This window comes from Chenopodium album, chromosome 17 (assembly GCF_948465745.1).
Source record: "Chenopodium album chromosome 17, dcCheAlbu1.1, whole genome shotgun sequence".
Classification (NCBI taxonomy): Eukaryota; Viridiplantae; Streptophyta; class Magnoliopsida; order Caryophyllales; family Amaranthaceae; genus Chenopodium; species Chenopodium album.
Window position 1 is genome coordinate 35,133,615 of NC_137850.1, and position 24,427 is coordinate 35,158,041.

At 35.6% G+C, this 24,427-nt stretch overlaps 1 protein-coding gene and 1 non-coding gene across 2 annotated transcripts; both read left to right on the forward strand.

Moving 5' to 3' along the window:
- The first annotated feature begins 1,492 nt into the window (after positions 1 to 1,492).
- Positions 1,493 to 1,564, forward strand: TRNAD-GUC (transfer RNA aspartic acid (anticodon GUC)). Its single transcript has one exon. It is a non-coding gene; the product is annotated as a tRNA-Asp (tRNA).
- A 7,780-nt stretch (positions 1,565 to 9,344) lies between these two features.
- On the forward strand, positions 9,345 to 14,709 carry LOC145589611 (UDP-D-apiose/UDP-D-xylose synthase 2-like). The gene is made up of 9 exons (XM_081646261.1): positions 9,345 to 9,725; positions 10,210 to 10,302; positions 10,411 to 10,518; positions 12,875 to 12,989; positions 13,097 to 13,230; positions 13,327 to 13,428; positions 13,530 to 13,622; positions 13,733 to 13,868; positions 14,147 to 14,709. The coding sequence occupies exons 1-9, from the start codon at positions 9,453 to 9,455 to the stop codon at positions 14,257 to 14,259; spliced, it is 1,167 nt and encodes a 388-aa protein (XP_081502387.1). The 5' UTR covers positions 9,345 to 9,452; the 3' UTR covers positions 14,260 to 14,709.
- Positions 14,710 to 24,427: the final 9,718 nt, after the last annotated feature.

Sequence of the window (24,427 nt, forward strand, 5' to 3'; positions counted from 1 at the left end):
TATCATTAATAAATAGTCATACGACATCTACAACAATAATAAAGATTTGTAAACTAGAGATCCAGAGAAAATAACATAACTTTTACAATCAAAATCATAACTAATTTGCATATCATATTGGGCATAGCTCACACTCCACCGCTTCAAACTTGACGCGAGTAGTGACTTTTTACCACTAGTATTTATATACTAAGTTTGACCATACTTTTTAATAATGTACATATAAACACAAATTTTATCATGAAATATATTGTTAGATATTAATATAAAGTTTCATAATATCAACTTATTTTATATGAATATTTAATTATATACTTCTTCTAATTCTATTCACTTGACTCATAGTATTTGGCACAATATTTAAGGAGAGGAGAGAAATAGTAATTTGTGACACTTATTTGTAGGGAGCTTATGATGCAAGTCGAGTTCGAGTTTGGGGTAGCTCGACTCGACTTGTTAACATATCGAGTTGAGCTTAATCGAGTCGAGCTTTGACTAAATTTGACCGAGTTGAGCTTTGACCGAATCGATCTTGAGTAGCTTGCAATTTAATCCGTCTTAGTAGAACTCTTTATTTAGTGTAACATCTCTTCATTCTCTTTAATTTTGTCATTTGAGAAATATATATATATATATATATATATATATATATATATATATATATATATATATATATATATGATGATATGAGTACATAGATAATAATGTTTGATTTATTAATTATTAATGTAAAAAATGGTTTTTTTTTAATCAAAATATTCTAATTTTAGTGAATGTAATATTATATAAAGGAATTCTAGCTTCTCACGAGCTTTTGAGTCATTATATAAAGGAACTCGATCGACTCATTAACATTTCGAGCGAGCTCGAGTTGAGCTCACTCGAGTCGAGTTTTGACCGAGTCGAATTCGAGTAGTTCGCGTCTCATAAACACCCCTACTTGTTTGTTGCACATGGCTTACCTTATAATCCCCAAAAGTTGTCCTCATGTGCATACGAGGGTAATTTAGAGAATGTATCTACCAAAAGCTTATCAAATATAGTATAGGTCAAGTAATATGACATTTCTATTTTAAGAATGTTAGTCAAGAAAATAAAAATGGAAGAAACATATCTAAGGTCAAAATAGTGCATTATAACGTGTGTCAAATTTAACTGTGTTAATTATTTAAAAACGGGGAGAATATGTAATAATACAAAAGCAAAACTGAGACACAAAGAGATAGTATATAGCGGTATAGCCCGTCCATACTACAGTTTAATGGAATTTGCCGGCATAATGGCGGGATCGTTGGGAAAATCATTACCTTTTTCGGCAATTGTATTGCACCGACAAATTGCCAACTTATCACAAGATGACATATTGTCGATATTGACATCAACCACTCCCTTTACTTCCTTCCAAAAAAAAAAAAGGAAAAAAAATAAGTATTCTCATGTACAGATACTAATGTTGTAATAAACTAATGCTACTATAATTAAAATCAACAAAGTCGTTGTAGTATAGTGGTAAGTATTCCCGCCTGTCACGCGGGTGACCCGGGTTCGATCCCCGGCAACGGCGTTACCTATATACTTATATCAAGTTGAGGTTTGGGAGTTCAGTCCTCACTAGAAATCTTTTAAAGGTAGGGATCCCTTATTTTTTCCCTTCACTTTTAAAGTGTCTGACCTCAAGGCCTTTTAAAATGGGGAAGAACATGAAAGTGAGAGATAGCTTAAGTGGTTAGAAGTTTCCCTCCTGATTCCAGAAGATTCTGGGATCGATTCTCACCCCCGTTCCATTGGACTTTTTTTCACTATTCATATATTATATCAAGTTGAGGTTTGGGAGTTCAGTCCTCACTAGAAATCTTTTAAAGGTAGGGATCCCTTATTTTTTCCCTTCACTTTTAAAGTGTCTGACCTCAAGGCCTTTTAAAATGGGGAAGAACATGAAAGTGAGAGATAGCTTAAGTGGTTAGAAGTTTCCCTCCTGATTCCAGAAGATTCTGGGATCGATTCTCACCCCCGTTCCATTGGACTTTTTTTCACTATTCATATATTAACTTTGGCTATAGTTTTTACAAACATAATAAAAACATATTTTGTCATAAAACATGTTGTTAGATAAGTATAAATATAAAGTTTCATTATATAACTTTTAATTTTCATAATATTTAATTATATAAGAGTAAGGTTAAACTAATGCATCGACATGTGTTTAAAGGTTGATTGTGTCAGACTGTCAGTTATTTTGGGACAAAGAGAGTATTTATCAAAACTAAGGAACCTTTAACTCTTTTATCCAAAGTCATTCACAATTCCTAAGATTTACAAATTCCCACATAACAACACACATATGTTTAATTCCAAGGAATCTCTATAAATTAAAGGAAGTAATTTCCCAATATTTAGAATTTTTCAATGGGAATTTATTTCCTGTGTCAACCAAAATGAGGCCTTAAAGCAACTACAATGGTTGTACATAAGGATTTGCTAGCAATTTCTAAATAATTGCTAGCTAGATGCTACCCATTGTGGAGCTACAACCTTTTGTAGCTAAGCTAAACTATATAGAGCTATGTAGTTTCACTCCACCCAATGCTATTATATTTATTGTTTAATATATTTTACATATGTATTTTATGTCATCATGTCATTCATGTGGGACATAATAAAATTACAAAAGAAGTAGCTTGCCAGTGTAGAGGTTGTTGCTTAAATCATGTAGCTTGAGAAATAATAATGTGTAGCAACCTTTAGCTACATGTACATGTAGCTAGCTATTGTGGATGCTATTCATTCTATCCCTATTTGTTTGCTCCAAATTCTATATAAGTATGTCCCATAAAGATTATCTCGTACTATAAATGCCTAAGGCCTAGGGGGGCTACAACTTTACTCTAAGAAAAATTACTTTAGAGCATCCACATTGGTGGAGTAGCTCACAATTCAAAACAACTTCCTCTATCCTCCTCCATCTCTTCCACATCATATTTCACTATTTTGAATCACTATATTATGAGTCACTCTCTTATTATTTCTACAATGATGAACCACGGCAACCACCTCAATGTAATTAAAATAATTGTTATATGCTAAATTTGGACAACAAATATATTTTTCCACTTTTCATCTTCTTGTTTGTCATTGGGCTCGTGTGTCGAGGAGGTCAATGACTTGGAAGATGGAGGAGCCTCATTGCTAAAGCTACCCATGAGTCACCTTCTACAATGGTGAGGTAGCTTAATGGAGGAGAGAGAGAGCTGCGAGGAGGGTGTGAGTTGCCCATTGTGGGTGCTTAGATCCCATCACTTTTCTCTCACATTAATTCACATAACGAAACTTATTAATAAAGTTAAAAACGGGCATGTGTGGGGCAAACAATTAAGGACGAAGAGAATATTATTGTAAAATCTGAACATGTGATAGTGAGAAAAGTTAATGGGTCACAATGAATACAATAAAAGAATTCAATAATCGCGGTCCCTTGTCATTTATGGTTGTGTATCAAATATCTAAAACAACCAAAAGAGAAAAGTGTGTCACTTATTCAAAATGGAGAAGTAGTTAAATTCTCATCAATAATCTCTTTACTAAACAAGAAATAAGAGTTAAAATTGAATTTTGTTTATAACTCTATATATAAAAATGAGGAGAATAATGATAATATCATAAACTGAAAAGGAGGAAAGATCATAAATAACTAAGAACTAGATAATTCCCGAGCCATGCTTGGTTTTAAATTTAATAGTAATTAAAATTGAAATATAAAAGTTTCTAGAGAAATATTTTTTTTCTAAAGAAATGTATAAAAGACAATCATAATATTTTTTTTTAAAACAAATGAAGTTCATAGGAAAATTAATGATTCTACAAAAAAAAAATAACAAAAAAAAAGACGATAAACAAATAATAATAATAATAATAATAATAATAATAATAATAATAATAATAATAATAATAGAAGTGGATTATGAGGAAAAATCGCTCCAAAACATTCTACTGTAGTATTAGACCTTGTTCAATTCACTTCACCTTACAGAAAATATTATATATTCAGCAAAACTAAGTTCAATTCAATAAAAATAAGTTCAATTCAATAAAAATAATTCCAGTTTGATAAAAATAGTTCAGTTTAGTACAATTAATTTTATTTCTGTAAAAAAATTTAAGTTCAGCAAAAATTACTCTAGTTCAGTATAAAAAGGTGAGGTGAACAGAGTCTTAGTTATAATCTTATATGTTCATTATACAAATTTACGTGTGTTTTTGTCATAAATTTTCAAACTTATACTATTTCAGAACTAGTATTTAATGCTTATATACATCCCTTAAGATTGCGTACATCATTACCCTAATTATAAATTACATTTGATTTACATTAATTAAGCGTTGTTTAAAATTACGGTCTAAATTTAAACAAAATAACTTTATCCGTTGGGTAATTTACCTGCATAAGAAAAAAAAATAGACTCTACAATAGTTCTGGCCCACTCCTCCCACCCAAAAAAAACTCTTCTACCCATTTTTTTAATAAAATGCTTTCGTTTTCAGATTTTTTTTTACCGCATATCTTCAACAATTGTACTTTTAATGATTTATTATAAGTGCAGTTTACTTTATTTAGTCGTTCCTTCTTTTTTGCCCTACTAGTCTTTTTGCACAATTTATAATGCACACATGTGATAAAAAAATATCTTCATTTATGTACTACCTCCCCTCTCCCTCTTGCTTTGGGTTGGTTGAATTAACTCGCTTACTATATGTGCCACAACTTTTACAAAAACAAACCAAGCTTAAGTGTAACTCATGTTTTCATCTTGTGCACACATGACCCAATGGTGGAACCACATTTTAAGCAAGGGGATCAACTGAATCCACTTATTTGAATCAAAGTTAAATTAACTCTTTTTTTCTTTATCTAACTTATACTCCAACGCATCAACAACAATAATTAAGAGAATGAACCCACTTAATAATATTTTTTTCTACATGGTACTCTTAGCCTTGAGGTATTGACTTTTCTAAGTTGTGCCCCTTAATATTTACAATTTCCCCCAAGTCCAATTAGTATCCACATGGTATCCTCAATTTTAATTAATAAATAACAAACGTTTGGTAGTATTTCATTTCTCCCTCCTCCCCGTCTCCCCCACCATGACCATTGATCAATATCCTTAAACCATCACCATCTCCTTACCTGTTGGCTCTTCAGCTATTGCCCAGCCTTAAAAATTCAACCCCACTGACCTAAAAAATGTGTCATCATCCAACAACCCTCAAAAACCACCCACCACCGTACCGTTGAAAACACCACACTGCCCTAAATAACTCAACCCCATGCAAAACACACAATTGTTTTGGAGGTGGTTTTATAATCTATACAGATTTAAGATGTGTTTACGTGATTTAGGATGGTGCATGGTATAAGACTCTAATTGATATGAAATAACCAAGAAAAGAGGGGAAACACAACTAACAACAATTTCAAGGCAACAACAATACAAGATAAACCTATCTCAAAAATCACCAAGATCTATAAAATAGGGATTCTTAATCAAAGCCAACACCAAGTAAAGCTAGGATTAAGATGTAACCATAAAGATTACAAAGTAGCAATCACAAAGAAAGCAATTAATTACCAAGATTTTGGGCAGAGAGAGAAAATCTCATTGGATTCAAAATTAAGCAAAAATTATTCCCAAAAGCAAGCTTAGCATTATTTAAAGGCTTTACAAACAAACCCGAGAGTTCATAAACTACACCCCTTGGATTACAAATGAAAGACCTATATTAAAAGATAGCAAAAATAAGCATAAAAGAAACAAGGTTGTCCGCTTAAAACAAGGCCTCTGGAGCGGCTGCTCTAGAGGGTAGTTACGGGCGCTCCTCACTTTTTTTTGCAAACTTCAACTGACATCCAAAGAAGTGGGCACTCATTATCGGTAGAGCAGGCGCTCCTCGCGACTGCCTAGACAACTCAACTTCAAACGTCCATAACTTCTTTGTTTCTTACTCAAATTTGGCGTATGAGCTATTGTTGGAAAGCTTTCAGACTCTACTTTTATCTCCAATTTGAATCACCTAAAAATTTCTTTTTAATAAAGAAGATTTAGGTTTAGTTATCCATTTTTTATCAAGTACAAGTCATTCTTTTTTCATCCTTGTTTCCATGCTTCATCTTCAACCATCACTTATAAAATCAAGACACAAGGATTGCTCTTATTCACCTAAAACACATCATAACATATAGAATTCATCCAAAAAGTTGATTGAGCTATAAATGTCACTAAACGGATCATATATCCATATAACCCGTAGGTTTATTTCAAGGACACTCCCGCATCACTAAAAAGGTGATAGTGGTGGTTTCGTGATGTGATAACATATGATATTGGTGGTTTCATTGTTAAAAGGTGGTTTAAGGAGGTGACAGTAGTAGTTCAAATGTGGTTGTGGTGGTTTTGGATCGGAGGTGGTGGTTGTGGCTATTATCCAATTAGGGTGGATTTACAAGAAAACTAACGTAATTTTGCACGTCTAGATAACAACAGGGGTACCACGTGGTTACTAATTGGAGTTGGGTAATACATTATGGAATTTCAAATTCGAAGGAGCAAAGCATATAAAAGCCAATATTACTAAAGGAGTACCATTTTAAAATCCACTTAACAATATACTTGGTTCTGCCACTCTTGCACCTATACAAAAATTGGGCATGTTTGTGTTGTGTTATGCCTTGTGTTTTTTCAAAAAAACACAACCTTAACAGGACCCATGTCTTAACACACACAACTGTTTTTTTAAAACACTTGCTTCACGTATGTGATGTGCTTTATCATCATGCGGATTATATACCTTCATATCGTGTCTAATACTCTGTATATCGGACTTCTCCAAAATTAATGTGACATATGAATAAGTTGTATCATAAGTATAATCTACATTATGTTATATTCTCCCCGTTTCGTAATAATCACAACACTTTCCATGTACGTACGTTTCTTAATATTTGTAACACTTCTTTATTTGGTAAGGACTCACTACTTTTTTGTATTTTTTCTCTCTCCTACTAATAATTAAATATATCCCTACTAACAGTACTAACTATACTTAACATTATAAAATTCTCCTTTTGATCCCCATTCTATAATTTTTCTAAAACTTCGTGCAAAATATACTACTACATTTAATACGAAACAGAGGAAATCGTATCACGTAGTGTCGTGCCATGCTTAGTGACGAGCCAACCTAATACTAATTTAATATATCATCCACGTGCATCCATGGATTTTTTCACCATCCACGTGAATCCATGGTTATTAACGAACCAACCTAATTCCAAATTATTTTCAACCTAATCCCAAATTATTTTTTAAACCACGTTATTCATTGATTATACAAAATTTTCACCATGTACCACTGAGTTAAGCTTAATTCACCATATACCATAGAAAACATTCTAATTCACCATATACCATTCAGTTTAACTAAAATGTCACAACATGTCATTAATGACTAACGGACCTAATAAGGCCACGTGGCAACATATAATTGGTTCCCTTTTAAAATACTTACTTTTAAAATAATTATATAATTAATTATAAAAAAAAAATTAAAAAAAAACCCAGCCACCCACGTCCCTCCAGCCAGCCACCACCGGCCGGCGCAAAACTCAACCATAATCCTCGCACTGGCGCGGAATCCGACCACAAACCCCGCACTGGCCTGAAATTCAACGAAAAAACCCCCGCCGGGCCGCCGGCGCTACTCCCTTTCTCTTGAACCACTGACGAAATCCTACGAGAACAACTGAACCACCGGTCACGAAACAACCCACCTCCCTCGAAAAAACCTCCCCTAACCACCGGTCGGCGCCCATACCACCATCCCCCGCGCCGACGAATCGATTTCGCCTATCTCGGTGCCATTTCCACCCCAACTGACCACCACGTACATCGAAACCCTAAAACCAAAATCTAGGATTTTGAATTTGGTGTTTTAGGGTTTCAAGGTGGTGGTTTTTCGGCAAGTCGGGCGGCGGCGTGTGGAAGAGGATTTGGGCTGCCGCGCGAAGGTGGTGGCTGGAGATTTTGGGAGGGAAAGTGGAATTTGTAGGTGGTGCTGAGGAATTCGAGAAGGAGAGGGGAATTCGCAGGTGATGGCTGGGAATTCGGAAGGGAGAGGTGGCTGGTCAGGAATTTCGCCGGCGGGGAGGGGGGGCGGTGGTCACCGACCAGCTGGGGGTGGGGTCAAGGCTAGGCTGGTGGCGGGGGTGGCTAAGGTGGTGGTGATTTATTTTTTTTAATTTTAAAAATAATTTCTCTAAAGTTAGTTAATTAAAGAAATGATATTTATAAGAACCAATTATAAGCTGCCATGTGGCACAATTAACGTTAATGACTAACTGATTTAACGAAAAGAGCATGTTGTGACATTTTCATAAAACTAAAGGTTTTATGGTGAATTAGAAAGTTTTCTATGGTATATGGTGAATTAAGCTTTAACTCAGTGGTATATGGTGAAAAATCCGTTGATTATACTCTCTCCATTTTGTAATAACCGCAATAGCAGGATTTGCACAAAGTTTTAGGAAATTTATAGGGATTATAGGGTGAATTTTATAATATAAAGTATAGTTGGTGAAAATATATACTTCGTATATAATTGTTAGTAGGAGAGAGAAATAATATTGAAGTAGTATTAGCGGGGTTTGTGGGAGAGGAAAATAATAAAATAGTTGTGAATCCTTACCAAATTAGAAAGTGTTGCAATTATTATGAACCGAAAATAAAAGAAAAATGTTGTGATTATTTATTATGAAATGGAGGGAGTAGATACAACTTTATCGGCTTAGATAGATCAACTAGAGGTGATCAAACATCGGCCCGACCCACTAGCCTGACCCGATTCGGCTTGAAAATAGGGCTGGTTTGGGAAAGTCTAAAAACGTTTTTTTAGTTAAAAACCTGAATACGTCCTAAAAATACTTGAGAAACCCATTTTGACCTGACAAGTCCACTACTTTTTTTGCGAATTTGGACACAACGTATCATATTAAGGCTCGGCCCAATTTTTTGAACACCTTTAAGATCAACCCATCAAAGTGTATCCAAAATTTTTTACATTTCCTCTCCAAAGTCCAAATCATTTAAAAAAAACTTATACTAAAAAAATAATCATTAAAATAAATTACGCGGTTAGACAGCAAGTGAGAAATTGCCTTAGCTAAAAACCGCGACTATAATTAATAAAAATTAAAATAAATAAATAAATGGGACCCACATTTCCTTTGATTTTTCACTCTCACTCACTCCCCTATATATAGCTCTCCACCGCCCCTTTCATTTTTCCATCTCACACTCCCTTTTTCCCACTCACACACAGAGAGGAGAGAGAAAATCCAAAATCCCAAAATAATTTTGTTAGAGAGAGAAAGCTTGGTTAGAGAGAGAAACGAATCAACAATGGCGTCCTCTACCAGAGTAGATCTTGATGGGAATCCGATTAAGCCGCTTACTATTTGCATGATCGGTGCTGGTGGTTTCATTGGCTCTCACCTTTGTGAGAAGCTCATGTCTGAAACTCCTCACAAAGTTCTTGCTGTTGATGTTTACAACGATAAGATCAAGCATCTTCTCGAACCTTCTACTCTTCCTTTTTCTGATCGTATTTCCTTTCACCGGATTAATATTAAGCATGATTCTCGCCTTGAAGGTCTCATTAAGATGGCGGATCTGGTATTGCATTTTGTTTTTTCGATTCATTTTATTAGGTTTTTTTTTTCATTTGTTGATTGTTTGTTTGAATTTTGATTGATGTTTGCGGAGCATGTGATTGTTAATTACCTTAAATTTCTCGGATTCGTGAAATTTTGATTTGTCGGTGCTTGAATTTTTGCTTGATTAGCGCATTTTTGTTGAATTATTCGGCGAATTGAAGCGCCGGAACTTTCATTTCGATGAATTCTGGTGTCGGTGTTGCAATTTATGCTTGATAAATGCAGTTTTATTAAATGATTTGTTAATTCAAACTTCATGATTTGTTAATTCAAACTTCTGATGCAATTTTCTATGAATTTAATATCGACATTGCTGTTTATACTTGATTAACACGATTTTGGAGAATCATTTGATGCTTAGAAGTTGCGATGTTTCAAATTTTTACTCAATTTTGGTGTCGGCAATCAGATTTGTGATTGATTTTGTATAATTGTTGTTTTAGACCATCAATTTGGCAGCGATCTGTACTCCTGCTGACTACAACACTCGTCCACTCGACACAATTTACAGCAACTTCATCGATGCATTGCCAGTGGTACGAATTGCATTATTCTAATTTCGTTTTCGCCTCGACAACAACGAATAAATCTAAATGAGTTTGATTTTTATGACATTGATTTATGATAATGATATTGTAATGTAGGTTAAGTACTGTTCTGAGAATGGCAAGCGTCTCATTCACTTCTCTACTTGTGAAGTCTATGGAAAAACCATTGGTTGCTTCCTTCCTAAGGATAGTCCTTTGCGCCAGGTAACACGTTAGCCTTTTGATGCAGATCTGTGTTCTTCCTCATGGCCTGTTTTATCTCATATTCCTGCCACACTAGCTTTTTTGTAAAAAGATGCTTTTGTAGATTTGATTTTATAATTTTTAATTTAATTTGGTCACTTTTTTGTAGTTAGCTTTGAGTGGGGTTGACTAGTTGGAATATAATATTAAGAGGTGTTTACTGCTTAGATATACTAGATCATTTAGAAAATCAGATACTTTTATTTGTAATTAAGAATTATAGTCATTACTCGGCACAACAATTAATCAATTGGATTCGCGATTAGCTTAGATTATATAACCAAGGATTGGATTCTTAGCTGGAGAAAATTATTGATGCAATTGGTGGATAAGTCTTACTCTTGGTCTGAAGTTGGAGTGGCCTTGTTGAATTATGCTTTTTATTTATTCCGAAGATGCTTTACTGTGGTTGGTAGTGGTGCTAAAACGGCACACAATGCAAACTTATAGTCTTGATAACAAATTGTTTTCTGCAACTGGAGTAAAATTTTCAGTATGTCTTTGTAAATTTGTTTGAATGTTTGTGGTATAATCGCATGTTGTAAACTATGTGACGAGGTATTGGCTGGATCATAGATCTAATGAATGAATGTGAAACAAAAAAAATAAAAATAAAAAATAATAAAATAAGGTTTTTTAGCGACAGCATGCATGGCTCACTTATGCAAGAATGGAGTGATTTGCCAATGCTATTCACTCAGACATGCAGGTTGCTTCATGACATTTTGAATTGATTTGATATTGTCACACTCATACCTAGTAGCTCAAATATCTATACACATGATTGGCATATGAAAATTTTATATTTGTAATCATATAGATGAGCATATTGCCAACATTAGTGCCACAATATAATTTTAACATCAACCAGAGCTTATTATCAATCATATAACCGGGCATATTGCCAACATTAGTGTCACAACAGAATTTATAAATCAAACCAAAGCTTTATTTATCCTACCTGATTATGTCCTTGTCCTTGAAAGTTTTGAACGGAATTGACCTTGTTTTGTCTTTTTTTTTTTTTTGTTTTTTTTTTAAAAAAAAAAATCTAGTTTGATTGTCTAGACATATTTGTTTGTGAGGTCAACAGATGTCTATCTAAATTACAAGTTAGCCTTTTTAAAGTCATGTAAAAGCTTTTGCTGCCAACATTGAGGTCAGATAACAAATATGTGAATTAAGAGGCATGCAGATCACAAATATGTGAATGATGTCATGGCTTACCTATGCCTGTAATTTTGGAATAAAGGTCTTTTACTTTTTACCTTCAAAAAAGGTGGTCGATAAGTCTTTTTTCTATCTATTCAATTTAACTAAAAACTGGTATACTCTGGTAATGCATGTAAGTTCTGATAAGAAGACAAATAATTTAGATCAGAGAAATGTAGGAGCAAAGAGAGAAGCCACAATCCACTTTTTTTTTTTTTTTTTTTTTTTTTTTTTTTTTTCTGCTGCTCTCCTACCTTATCATCCCCTTTGGTTGCTCTTACTGAAATACTTCTTCCCTCCCTCATTCTTTTGTGAGTGATTTTTTTTAACCTTAGGTTCTCACTTATCTTATATGCTCATCACTCAATTCTAGTTGTGGTGTGACCATAGGCAGCATTATCAGAATTTTTTACCTGGTTTACTTGAGTTATAGTTTCTAGGATTAAAATTCTGTGAACCTGTAACTTCTTTTCCCCAGTTTCTTCTTGTGGGAAAACATATTTACCTGTATCCAAATTGAAGCCAGCTATCTAAAATATATTGAATGTGATTTCATATATCCAAGTAGCATTTGTCTAGTTATTTTATGCCCATCTTTGATTTTCTTTGATGGGCAATTTAGTCTTCAGTAAATTCCTAATTTGTCACTTCTTAAAAGGGGGAAAAATAAGAAGAGGGGGGGGGGGGGGGGGGCAGTGTAAGTGGATTCCCACCACAACCTCATTTCCGTATCCGAGCAAGGGAAAACAAAGTATCACTCAAATCTTCCTTTCCCCTCCAAATTCCTTAACACTAGAAAGTGTTTTTGCCCTACCTTTTGTATACATATTTTTGGGTCTTTTGGTCTCATGGATGTTGATTGTTGAAATGAGCAAAATTAGTAAGATATTTTTCTAATTCTTAGGAAGTGATGTAGTTGTATTTTAAGGAGTTTGGAGTGATGCAGATTTGTGTATATATGGGGAATGGGAGGTTGCTTTAGATAATGCCTGAAATGAATGACAGAAGGGTGTAAAATAGTTTTGTGAAATAATCTGTAGAACTGGTTGAATATGCGGCCATTGGCTTGTTCCAGTTTATTCATCCTTGTATGTTGATGTGGCAGGATCCTTCATACTTTGTTCTCAAAGAAGATGAATCTCCCTGTATCTTTGGTCCCATTGATAAGCAGAGGTGGTCCTATGCATGTGCAAAGCAATTGATTGAGAGACTTGTCTATGGTAGATATTATTTCTCTCAAGTTTTCCTTCTCCTGGAACCTTTTCCCAGAGTCGAATCCTATTCTTCATCCTCATTGATTTAATATTCTTATATTTATGTGTTACAGCGGAGGGTGCTGAAAATGGTCTGGAGTTCACAATTGTGAGACCTTTCAACTGGATTGGCCCCAGGATGGATTTCATTCCCGGAATTGATGGTCCTAGTGAAGGTGTTCCAAGAGTTTTGGCTTGCTTTAGCAATGTATGTTATCTCATATATGTACTGCTCAGATTATGTACTGTTTATTCTTTTTTTTCTTCTCATTGTTAATGGGTTAATCATGGTTTGTCTTTTCAGAACCTACTGCGTCGTGAGCCACTGAAGCTTGTGGATGGAGGTGAATCCCAGAGAACTTTCATTTACATCAAGGATGCCATTGAAGCTGTACTATTGATGATTGTATGTTGATACTCAACCTAAATGATATTTCCTCTAAATTTTGTAAGTCGTTAATTTATCTTTACTGGGGGCCATTACTGAACTATGGTGTCTTTATTCAGGAAAATCCTGCCAGGGCAAATGGACACATCTTCAATGTTGGCAACCCTAACAATGAAGTTACTGTTCGACAACTTGCTGAAATGATGACCAAGGTAAATTGTTGTTTCCATGGTTCTAATGCACATCTTGTATGTGGTTCATACCGAGCTTTCGGCCATTAGATTGTCGTGTAATTGATCCTCTTCCAATTATTTTTTTGTAGGTCTACTCGAAGGTGAGTGGAGAGTCTGAATTGGAAACACCCACTGTTGATGTTAGCTCCCAGGAGTTTTATGGTACAGGATATGATGACAGTGACAAGAGAATTCCTGACATGACCATCATCAACAAACAGCTTGGTATTATATCTTATTTCTAAATGCCATTCTAATATTTCTTGATAAATTTCTTCCATCCAAAATTAGTTGTGACATTGTCCCAACTGCTGCAAAATTTAGAATATGAGATGATTTACAATTGTTGAATCACTCATATCTTAATTTATATAGTGGTTTATTGGAAAATCTAATCATAAACTAAAACTGTATACCATTAATTCCGGACAAAAGAAGCATATGTTTCCACCCTCATCTCTTTTACAAATCATTAACGATTACTTTGTTCCATCGAAATTCAGGTTGGAACCCCAAGACATCTCTGTGGGACTTGCTTGAATCAACCCTCACATACCAACATAGGACATATGCTGAGGCAATCAAGCAGGCCATATCGAAACCAGTTGCCAGCTAAAGATAGAAGAGAACGAATTTCAGTGTGCCTGAGTATAAGTTGTGATGCTCAGGGGGGTCACTTTGTTTAGCTGCCGTCTTCAAATTCTTTTAGCGGAACTCTGAAATATGTCTAAATGTTTGATTCACATATATCTTAATTTTTTCCCTTTTTTATTTTTTGTGTCGTTCTTATGTGGGTAGAGTTGTGTTCGTGTTATAATCAGTTGTAATCTGGGGAGGGTACTTTAAAAAATTAGGGGTACTATAAGAGGTGCTGTAATGTACTTGATAGGGGTATTAGAATGTTGGCATAATTGGGGACTATATGTGGCGAAACTGCTGAAGTGTTATTAGTCTCCAAGAACAAGGACGTGTTTATCTGTGAAATCAGCTATATCTGTTATTAGCTATATCTGTTTGTCGCATGGAGATAAGAAATGCAATGTACTATATATTTTGATTACATCAAGTACTGTGTTCTTTCTTTAAATTTCTTTGATGAATTGTAGATAGATTATGTGCTTCAGATGGTATTCGTAAGACAAATGAGTGGTAATATGCTGTTAGTTCTGTTTGAAATATCAATGCAGGTGGTTTTTAACTTTTTACTATCCTATCTAGAAAGTTAGTGACCGTTTGGACTTGGCTCCTTGTAAGCCTTTCAACTAACCTAACTAACTTATGCTGTGCTTATTTTTCTTTACTCCGTATATGATTTGGGTCAATTAAGGTTTAATACTCTCACTGTTTTGTATTTAAGTGCTCTGTTTTGACCGGCACTTGTGTAATGTTGGCTAATGATATTTTTTAATATAATATATGTAAATATTAAAAATTTGATATTTCAAAACTTATGTATAGAGATGATTCTAACAAGTAAAGGTTTTAGTGGTGGATGTAAATAGTGCCAAATTTGAATTGAGAGTTTGTTCTCATAAACTGAACTTAGCTGAACTTAACTAATTAATTAGTTATTTTTAACTACGGATTAGTGATCGATTATTTATTATTATTATTAAATGTTATTATTATTATTATCATTATTATTATTATTTATTATTTATTATTATTGTCGTCGTTGTAATAAGAGCTTAAAAGAATAAAATTTGGCTTTATATCATTAGACATAAACTGAACTGGACTGAATTGATGAGAGCTGAACTGAACTGAAAATAAACGAAAGTCTCACGCCCGATTGGACTCGAACCCACAATCGTCTGATTAGAAGTCAGACGCCTTATCCATTAGGCCACGAGCGCTTGATTGTATCGTTTTCTCAAAGTAGATTATAACATTGTCCATGTAGGCTTGAGTCACACAATTCCTAATCACTACACCCCCCCTCCTTTAGCTATTACTACCTACTCTCCCCCTCCCCCCCGAAATTACAATAAAACTCTTACCCTCACTAACCACACCCTACTAACCACCTGCAGTTACCACCCACTAACCATGCAGTTACCACCCCACTAAATGTGATTTGTTTGATTAAAACAAAGACAATTTAATCAAACAAATCACATTCATAAAACAACTAAAATAAAAGCAAAATTAGTCAAAAACAACTCACATTGATCATGATCAAACAAATCACATTCATAAAACAACTAAAACATAAGCAGAATTAATCAAAACAACTCACTTTGATCATAATCAAACAAATTACATTCATAAAACAACTAAAACAGAAGCAAACTTAATCAAAACAACTCACATTGGTCAACGAATGAGTTAAGCAATCCAGTAGAAGATGGAAAAACAACTTCACAGTCACGATCAAACTCAGAAATCGAAGAATGCTGAAATTCACAATCACGATCAACATCTACAATCAATGATTCATCCATAATTGAGACAGAAATTAACGATCTAGAGAGAGAAAATGCAAAAAAAAGAATCAAAAATACAAAAAATAGGTTAAAATTGTAATATATATGTGGCTTGAACAATAAGTAAGGAAAGTAATAGAAGAAGGAAAGAGAAAAAAAAAACAAAGAAATACCAGAACATGATCAAAACGACGTAGTTTCGGGGGGGGGGGGGGGGGGAGGGGGGGGAGTAGGCAGCTATGGCTAAAGGAGGGTGTAGGTAAAAATTTATATGAGTCACATGGCTTAACCCGTATTCATTGGGCTTAAATTTTCTTCTAGCAAAGCCCATTACAGTTGGTAAATTCCATCAGGCTTGGCCAAAGGTTTGAAGTCAACATGCATAATGCCATCAATACTAATATACTAAAGTAATCCTCATCCCTATCCCCAAAGTACATGTGTCGCTTTGTATTAAAAAAAATTCCGCCAAAACTTTTTTTTTTCTCTTTCTTGTTCATGAAAATTAATAACATACCTGATAAAAAAAGAATATGCAACCTAAAAATTAGAGCAACAATAACAACTTAAATAAATAAAATATTTTTTTTGTACATTTCCTTGAATCTTTAATCGTTAATATATAAAATTTATTGTATGTTTTTTACTCTACAAAAGGATTTTAACTCAATTTTAAATTCACAAGATGTAAGGAAACTAAAATTAGAGATAAGTACTCTACATTACCGTATCTAATCTATAATAATTTGATAACATAAATAGATACTTCTCAAACTTATAGTAATTTATAAAAATAATTTTTTTGTGAATATTCGAGCATTGCTCGGGCAAAGAACTAGTATTAGTATATTACCATCCATAATAAATTTGATCGTAATTAGGTAATATCATAACAAATTTGATCATAATTAGGTAATATCAATAATTGAAGTTATACACTCATCATTGAGGTGTCAAACTTGTAATTGGATAGACATCAATAATTCACCCATTTTAGGCGTAAATCTCTCATGGTGCAATAAGACCATCTCCAATGGTGAGACTCAAAATTGATTATTAAAATACAAAATGAGTTGTTTTTTTTTACCTCCAATGGTGATACCATACCCACTTCTCAATTTAGCAATTCATGTGAAGCCTAATTTCTCAATGGTGAGACTATCTAAAATATACAAATGTCACTTTTAATTTATGACTCACCAAATCCATTTTTTTATTATCAAATATTGTAAGATTTAAAAAAAAGGTAAAAATTAAATAAATTATAAAATATATTTGAATATTGACAAGCGGCCCACACTTTTTGTCAAATGAGACTCAAAATTGAGTATCTAAACTTAGCAACTTTCTTTTAGAGTTGCAAAAAATACTCTATTTCTCCTAAAAATACTCACTTGAGTCTCACCATTAGAGAGGGTCTAAGAGCAAAACGAATTAAGTTTATGAGTTCGACAAACTCTATGGATAATAGGATCACACTATTGCAGTGTTTCTTTATCTTTCTTTTCTCAAAACTTTTTATCATCAAGAAATTCGTTACATCCATCTAATAGAAAATCAATCAGCCAATTATACAACAAACGCTGAATATATAATCATACTTTCACAAAATTTGGTATTGTACAGTGTACACCGTGAAAATGTAACATTCTTGTTCATTCTCCATTCTTGAATATAATGCATTCAGTGGCGGATCCAGGATTTTTAAGGTGCTGGGTTGATGTGTTCATTTTATATATATATTTATCCCCGTCCCTTGGTCGTAATTAGTAGTGTTTTTGGCTCTTACGAGCCACTTTTATTACTAATTTGTGTTTTCCAGTGCTTTGGTAGTTTTGCTTGAGTTTTGTAGGAATTTGCGTACTTGGAGCATTTTCCCGGGTTTTTCGAGGAACATCTACAAGTATTGAAAGACCGCGACCACGTTCGATAGCCCAAGACCGATTGGAGGTAGCAAATCGGTGACTAAGGGCTCAGTTTTGGAGATATGAGGCGTTTGGGCCAAGTTGGAGAGCCCAAGGAAGAGCCTCGAGACCCAAGAAGCCTCGCCCGGACCACCAGAGCACCGCCCGAAGGCGCGCCCGGCCGGGCGGGGCGGAGCAACACCTTGAAGGGTCCCGCGCCCGGAGCACGCGCCCGACCGGGCGCGAGAAGACATCTGAGGGAAGGAGGCGGGCCCGGTCGGGCGAGCCACTGCCCGGCCGGGCGCGAGAAAGCATCTGAGAGAAAAAGGCGGGCCCGGTCGGGCGGCCCCTTGCCCGACCGGGCGCGTGTAGAATTAGGGAGTTTTGATTTCCGATTTGTTTTGTTTAGCGGAGATTGTCTTGCTTAGTATTAATGTGTTATTATTAGGCAAGATTAGGACTTCTTCTTCATTATTATTACTCTAGCTTTTATTCTCTTCCTTCTCTCTACTCAACTTTCTCTCTCTAGACTTTTATTCTCTTTCTTGTTCCTCAACTCTATTGTAATTCCGCCGTCTTGGTACGATTTCTCTCTTAATTAATCTCAGTATTTTATTCATTCTATTTTTCTTTCATGTCTTGTTTAATTATTATGTTTTGCTTAGTTTTAATTATGTCTGAGTAGTCTTCCTTCTAGGGTTTATGGGGATCTAATAAATAATATGAAAGGGTAATTTTATGATTGTTGATCATTAATGCTTAATTGATTTCCTATTGATTGTTTATTTGCTATGCAATTAGATTTGGCCAGGTTTAATTGTATGAGTTTAGCAATATTGATTCGAGATTCGAGAGATGAGAATTGATATTTAGGCTTAGTTTCAATAGGCAGATTAATTTATAAATGGTTAGGTCGAGATTCGAGAGATGAGATTTAATACCGGTAAATTAATTCTGTGATTGTAATACGTAGCGAAAGCCCTTTATGATCTGATTAATTAATGCATTGATGATTGATTATTGTGTTTTACCCTGGAATATTGTTTATTAGTGAACCTATGCCCTAGGCTTTATTATTATTGATTTCTTCCTTAATTATTCTCTTTACTCATAATCTTCGTAGTATAGTTTATAATCACAACAAATATTGGTTACTTTAATAATTTGGATTATAATAATTAATTAGGAATAGAAAGACCAGTTTCCCTGTGGATTCGACCCTACTTCCCTATCTACTTTAGTTAGAGGACTTAGGTAATTACTTTTGATTAGGTGATACGACTTTAGCCTGTCAAAATTTGGCGCCGTTGCCGGGGAAACAATTTTATTTTTTATTTCTAATTGTTTTTGTAGTCTAGATTATTTTTCTTTTGCCTCAAAGGACATTAGTTCTTTGAGGTAGTTCTAATATCTGTCTTTTTAGTTCTTTGTTTATGCCCAGGTGTTCCAGATCAGGTTATATTCCATTCGATCCTGAGATCGAACGCTCGTTTCATAGACAGAAGAATTTTTACAGGTAGATCCTAGCAGGTTCTGGGAGTAATAATATTCCTAGAAATCCATTACCTACTTCTAGTGATTCAGAGCATTCTTCTGATTCAGAACTAGAGATGGGTACACCACCACCACCTCCACCTCGCAAGCTTAGCGATTATTCGCAACCATCGCTGACGGATTTTCCACATCTTTCTCCTACGCCCGATCTCGAGGGAGTCCAGTTCGAGATCAAGCCCCAGTTCATAACGATGATAGAAAGAAAGCAATTCAGTGGAGCAAAGGGTGAAGATCCTAATCTTCACATTGCAGATTTCTGTCAATACTGCAATACTATTAGGCAGAATGGGGTAACGCAGGATCAAATCAGGGAGATTCTTTTTCCCTTTTCTTTATGTGGAAAAGCTAAATTATGGTTTAATGGTTTGAATAGAGCTGCACTTGGTATTACTAATTGGGAGACTCTTGCGTTGAATTTTTATAATAAATATTACCCTGCAGAGAAAACAGCTTTATTGAGAAGCGCTATCCAGAATTTTGCCCAAGAGGCAAATGAAGCATTATATGAAGCTTGGGAAAGATTCAAGGATCTGCAGAGGGAGTGTCCCCACCACAATTTGGCGAAGTGGCAGTTGTTTCAAGCTTTTTACAATGGTTTAGGAAATGCATCTAGGACAATTTTAGATTCCGCAGCTAGCGGTAGATTTATGAATTTAAATGTTGATGATGCAGGTCAGGTTATTGAAGATATGGCAATCCATAATTCCCAATATGGGAATGCTAGAGGTTTTGCTAACAAGGGCAAGCATCATGTTGATTCAGTCACTTTATTGCAAGCCCAGCTTACTTCTATTTGTCAGAAACTAGATAATCTTACTACTAACAATCCTAATTCTGTTGCTAATGTTTCTGCTGTTTCTAATAATGCTAATGATGCTTTCTGTGAAAATTGTGGAAGTGTAGGTCATTTTGAACAAGATTGCAGGAGTTCAATGGAGCAAGTTAATGCTTTCCAAACTTACAAGCAAAATAACCCATACTCCAATTCCTACAATCCTGGCTACCGGAACCATCCCTACCTATCTTACCGTAGCACCAATGTTCAAAATCCTCCACCTCCACAACAACCACAACAAGCACCCCCTCCACAGCAGAAATATTACCATCCTCATGCTAATCAAAAACCCCCATCACAGCCCCCTACTACATCTTCTGACCCTGCTTTATCAGAAATTAGGGCAATGCTGACCAATATGCAAAAACATATGGAGAGTAGAGACCAACAGATTGACTCTATTATAGCCCATAATAAAGTCATGGACACCCAAATAGCACAATTGTCCTCTACCCTTCAATCTCGTCAGCAGGGAGCTTTACCAGCGCAGGGAATTCAACCTACGGATCATGCAAATGCAATCACCCTAAGGAGTGGTTCACACTACGATGGGCCCCAGATGCCCAAAGAGGATGAACCTGAATTATCTAATATTGCTAATCCTGATTCCGTTGTACCAATTTCCCCTGCAGGGTTGCAGGGTAAAATTCCTGATGCTAATATTTTTGATGATTCATTGCAGGGTACAACCCCAGGGAAGGATGCACCCCAGGGGAAGAGTAGGGAAGCACCACCAGTTATCAAATTACCATTCCCTAATCGCCAACTAAAGACTAAGTTGGACAAGCAGTTTGGTAAGTTTCTGGAGGTTGTTAAAAATTTGCAGGTAACGGTTCCTTTTACTGAACTTATTACACAGGTTCCTGCATATGCTAAATTTATGAAAGATATTTTGACTAGGAAGAGGGCCTTTAATGAGGTAGAAACTGTAGCTTTTACTGAGGAGTGTAGCGCATTGTTACAAAATAAATCTCCTCCTAAGTTAAAGGATCCTGGTAGTTTTTCTATCCCTTGTCATATTGGTAATGTCTTCATAGATAAAGCACTATGTGATTTGGGTGCTTCTGTTAGTGTAATGCCATCGTCTGTTTGTGCTAAATTAAATATGGGTGATTTAAAAATTACTAATATCACTTTGCAAATGGCAGACCGTTCTGTTAAATATCCCCTAGGTATTTTAGAGGACGTCCCTGTTAGAGTTGGTAAATTTTTCATCCCTGTTGATTTTGTTGTATTAGACATGGCTGAGGACACACAAATACCCATTATATTAGGTAGGCCTTTTCTCCATACTGCAGGAGCCATTATAGATGTTAAAAATGGTAAACTAACCCTATCTGTTGGTGATGATAATATTACTTTTAATTTAGGGAAGGTTTTAAAAGGTCCTATGCTTGAGGAAAATTGTTGTTTGATCGATGTTATCGATATAATGGATGATATTTGTGATGATAGCTTGACACAGATTCTTGCAAGGGATCCCTTGGAAGAAATACTTTGTGGTAATTTGTCTGCAGATGATGCGAGTATCTGGAGCAAGGAGGTGGATATTATTGAGAAAGCACTTGCCATAGAAGAACTCGATGACAAAGAAAATAAGAAGGTAGTAAAATTAGTTCAGGAATCGAAACCTGCAGAGGTAAAGAAACCTGAACTAAAACCTCTCCCTTCTCATTTAAAATATGTTTTTCTTGATAAGCAGGAAATGCACCCTGTGATCATTAGTACTGCACTTGATGACCCACAAACTTCCCAACTTCTAGAGGTTCTCCGAACCCACAAAAGGGCAATAGGGTACAGTATTGATGATCTCAAGGGTATAAGCCCAGATTTTTGTATGCACAGGATACACCTAGAGGACAACTACAAGCCCTGCATTCAACCCCAGAGGAGGTTGAATCCTAATATGCAAGAGGTGGTAAAGAAAGAGGTTATGAAATTACTTGATGCAGGTATTATCTATCCTATTTCTGACTCCAAATGGGTAAGTCCTGTACAAGTGGTTCCTAAGAAGGGTGGGATGACCGTTATTAAAAATGATAAAAATGAATTAATTCCCACTAGAACTGTTACAGGGTGGCGTATGTGCATTGATTATCGTAGATTAAATGTCGCCACTAAAAAGGACCATTTCCCTCTCCCCTTTATTGACCAAATGCTTGAGAGGTTAGCTAACCATAAGTTCTTTTGCTATCTGGATGGGTATTCAGGATTTTTCCAAATTCCGATCCACCCTGAAGATCAGGAAAAGACAACATTTACATGCCCTTATGGCACTTTTGCATATCGTAGAATGCCTTTTGGTTTGTGTAATGCACCTGCTACTTTTCAACGTTGCATGATGAGCATTTTTTCTGATTTCATAGAGTCTATCATGGAAGTCTTTATGGATGATTTTAGTGTCTATGGTTCTTCATTTGATTCATGTCTAATAAATTTAGCTAAAATCCTTAAAAGATGTGAAGAATGCAACTTGGTTTTAAATTGGGAGAAGTGTCACTTTATGGTGACGGAGGGAGTAGTCCTAGGTCATATTGTATCTGATAAGGGCATACAGGTAGATAAAGCTAAAATTTCAGTGATTGAGCAATTACCTCCCCCAGTTAATGTTAAGGGAGTTAGGAGTTTCTTGGGTCATGCGGGGTTTTATCGCCGTTTTATCAAAGATTTTTCTAAAATTGCCAAACCACTGACTCAGCTTTTACTTAAGGATGCCCCTTTTATTTTTACTGATGAGTGTCTTGAGTCTTTCAACAGGATTAAGCAGGCTTTGATATCGGCACCCATCATATGTGCTCCCGATTGGAATCTTCCTTTCGAGATCATGTGTGATGCAAGCGATTTTGCTCTAGGAGCCGTGCTTGGACAGAGGAAGGACAAAGTTTTACATGCTATCTACTATGCTAGTAAAACTTTGGATGAGGCTCAAGTCAACTATGCCACTACGGAGAAGGAGTTTTTAGCTGTCATTTATGCTTTAGAAAAATTTAGATCATATCTAGTTGGTTCTAAAGTTATTGTTTTTACTGACCATGCAGCTTTAAAGTACCTGATAGCCAAAGCTGAATCAAAGCCTAGGCTACTCCGGTGGGTTCTCTTGCTCCAGGACTTCAACATTGAAATAAGGGATAAAAAGGGTGCAGAGAACGTTGTGGCAGATCACTTGTCACGAATCAGGTATGATGAGGGTAAGGATTTTCTCCCTATAGATGATTCATTCCCTGATGACAACCTGTATGCAGTTGTAGAGCAACACCCCTGGTACGCCGATTTTGCAAATTATTTAGTGGGTGGTACTCTACCTCTTGACTTGTCCTACCAATAAAAAAAGAAATTCCTGTATGATGTTAAACATTATTTTTGGGATGATCCTTTTTTGTTTCGTGAGTGTGCAGATGGATTATTTCGCAGGTGTGTCCCCGAATGGGAGGTACATGGTATTCTCACTAGCTGCCACACTTCACCTTATGGAGGACATCATGGTCCCTCTAAAACAGTGGCCAAGATAAACGAGTCAGGATTCTATTGGCCCACCATGTTCAAGGATGCTAACATTTTTGTGCAGGCTTGTGACTCTTGCCAGAGGACCGACAACATTTCGCGGCGGCACGAGATGCCTCAAACTGGGATTTTGGAAGTAGAAATTTTTGATGTTTGGGGTGTTGATTACATGGGACCGTTCCCTTCCTCTAGAGGGAACCGTTATATACTAGTCGCCGTAGATTATGTATCCAAGTGGGTAGAAGCCATTGCCACTCCTACCAATGATGCCAAGGTGGTCCATAGGCTTTTCAAGAAAACTATTTTTCCTAGATTTGGAGTGCCTAGAGCCATAATCAGTGACGGAGGATCCCACTTTCATGAGCGGAAGTTAGATACCCTCCTAAAGAAGTATGGTGTTTACCATAGGACAGGGCTAGCCTACCATCCCCAAACTAGTGGCCAAGTCGAAGTGTCTAATCGCGAGATTAAGGTCATCTTAGAGAAGGTGGTAGCAAAATCTAGGAAAGATTGGAGCGATAAGTTGGATGACACCCTTTGGGAATATAGAACCGCATTTAAGAC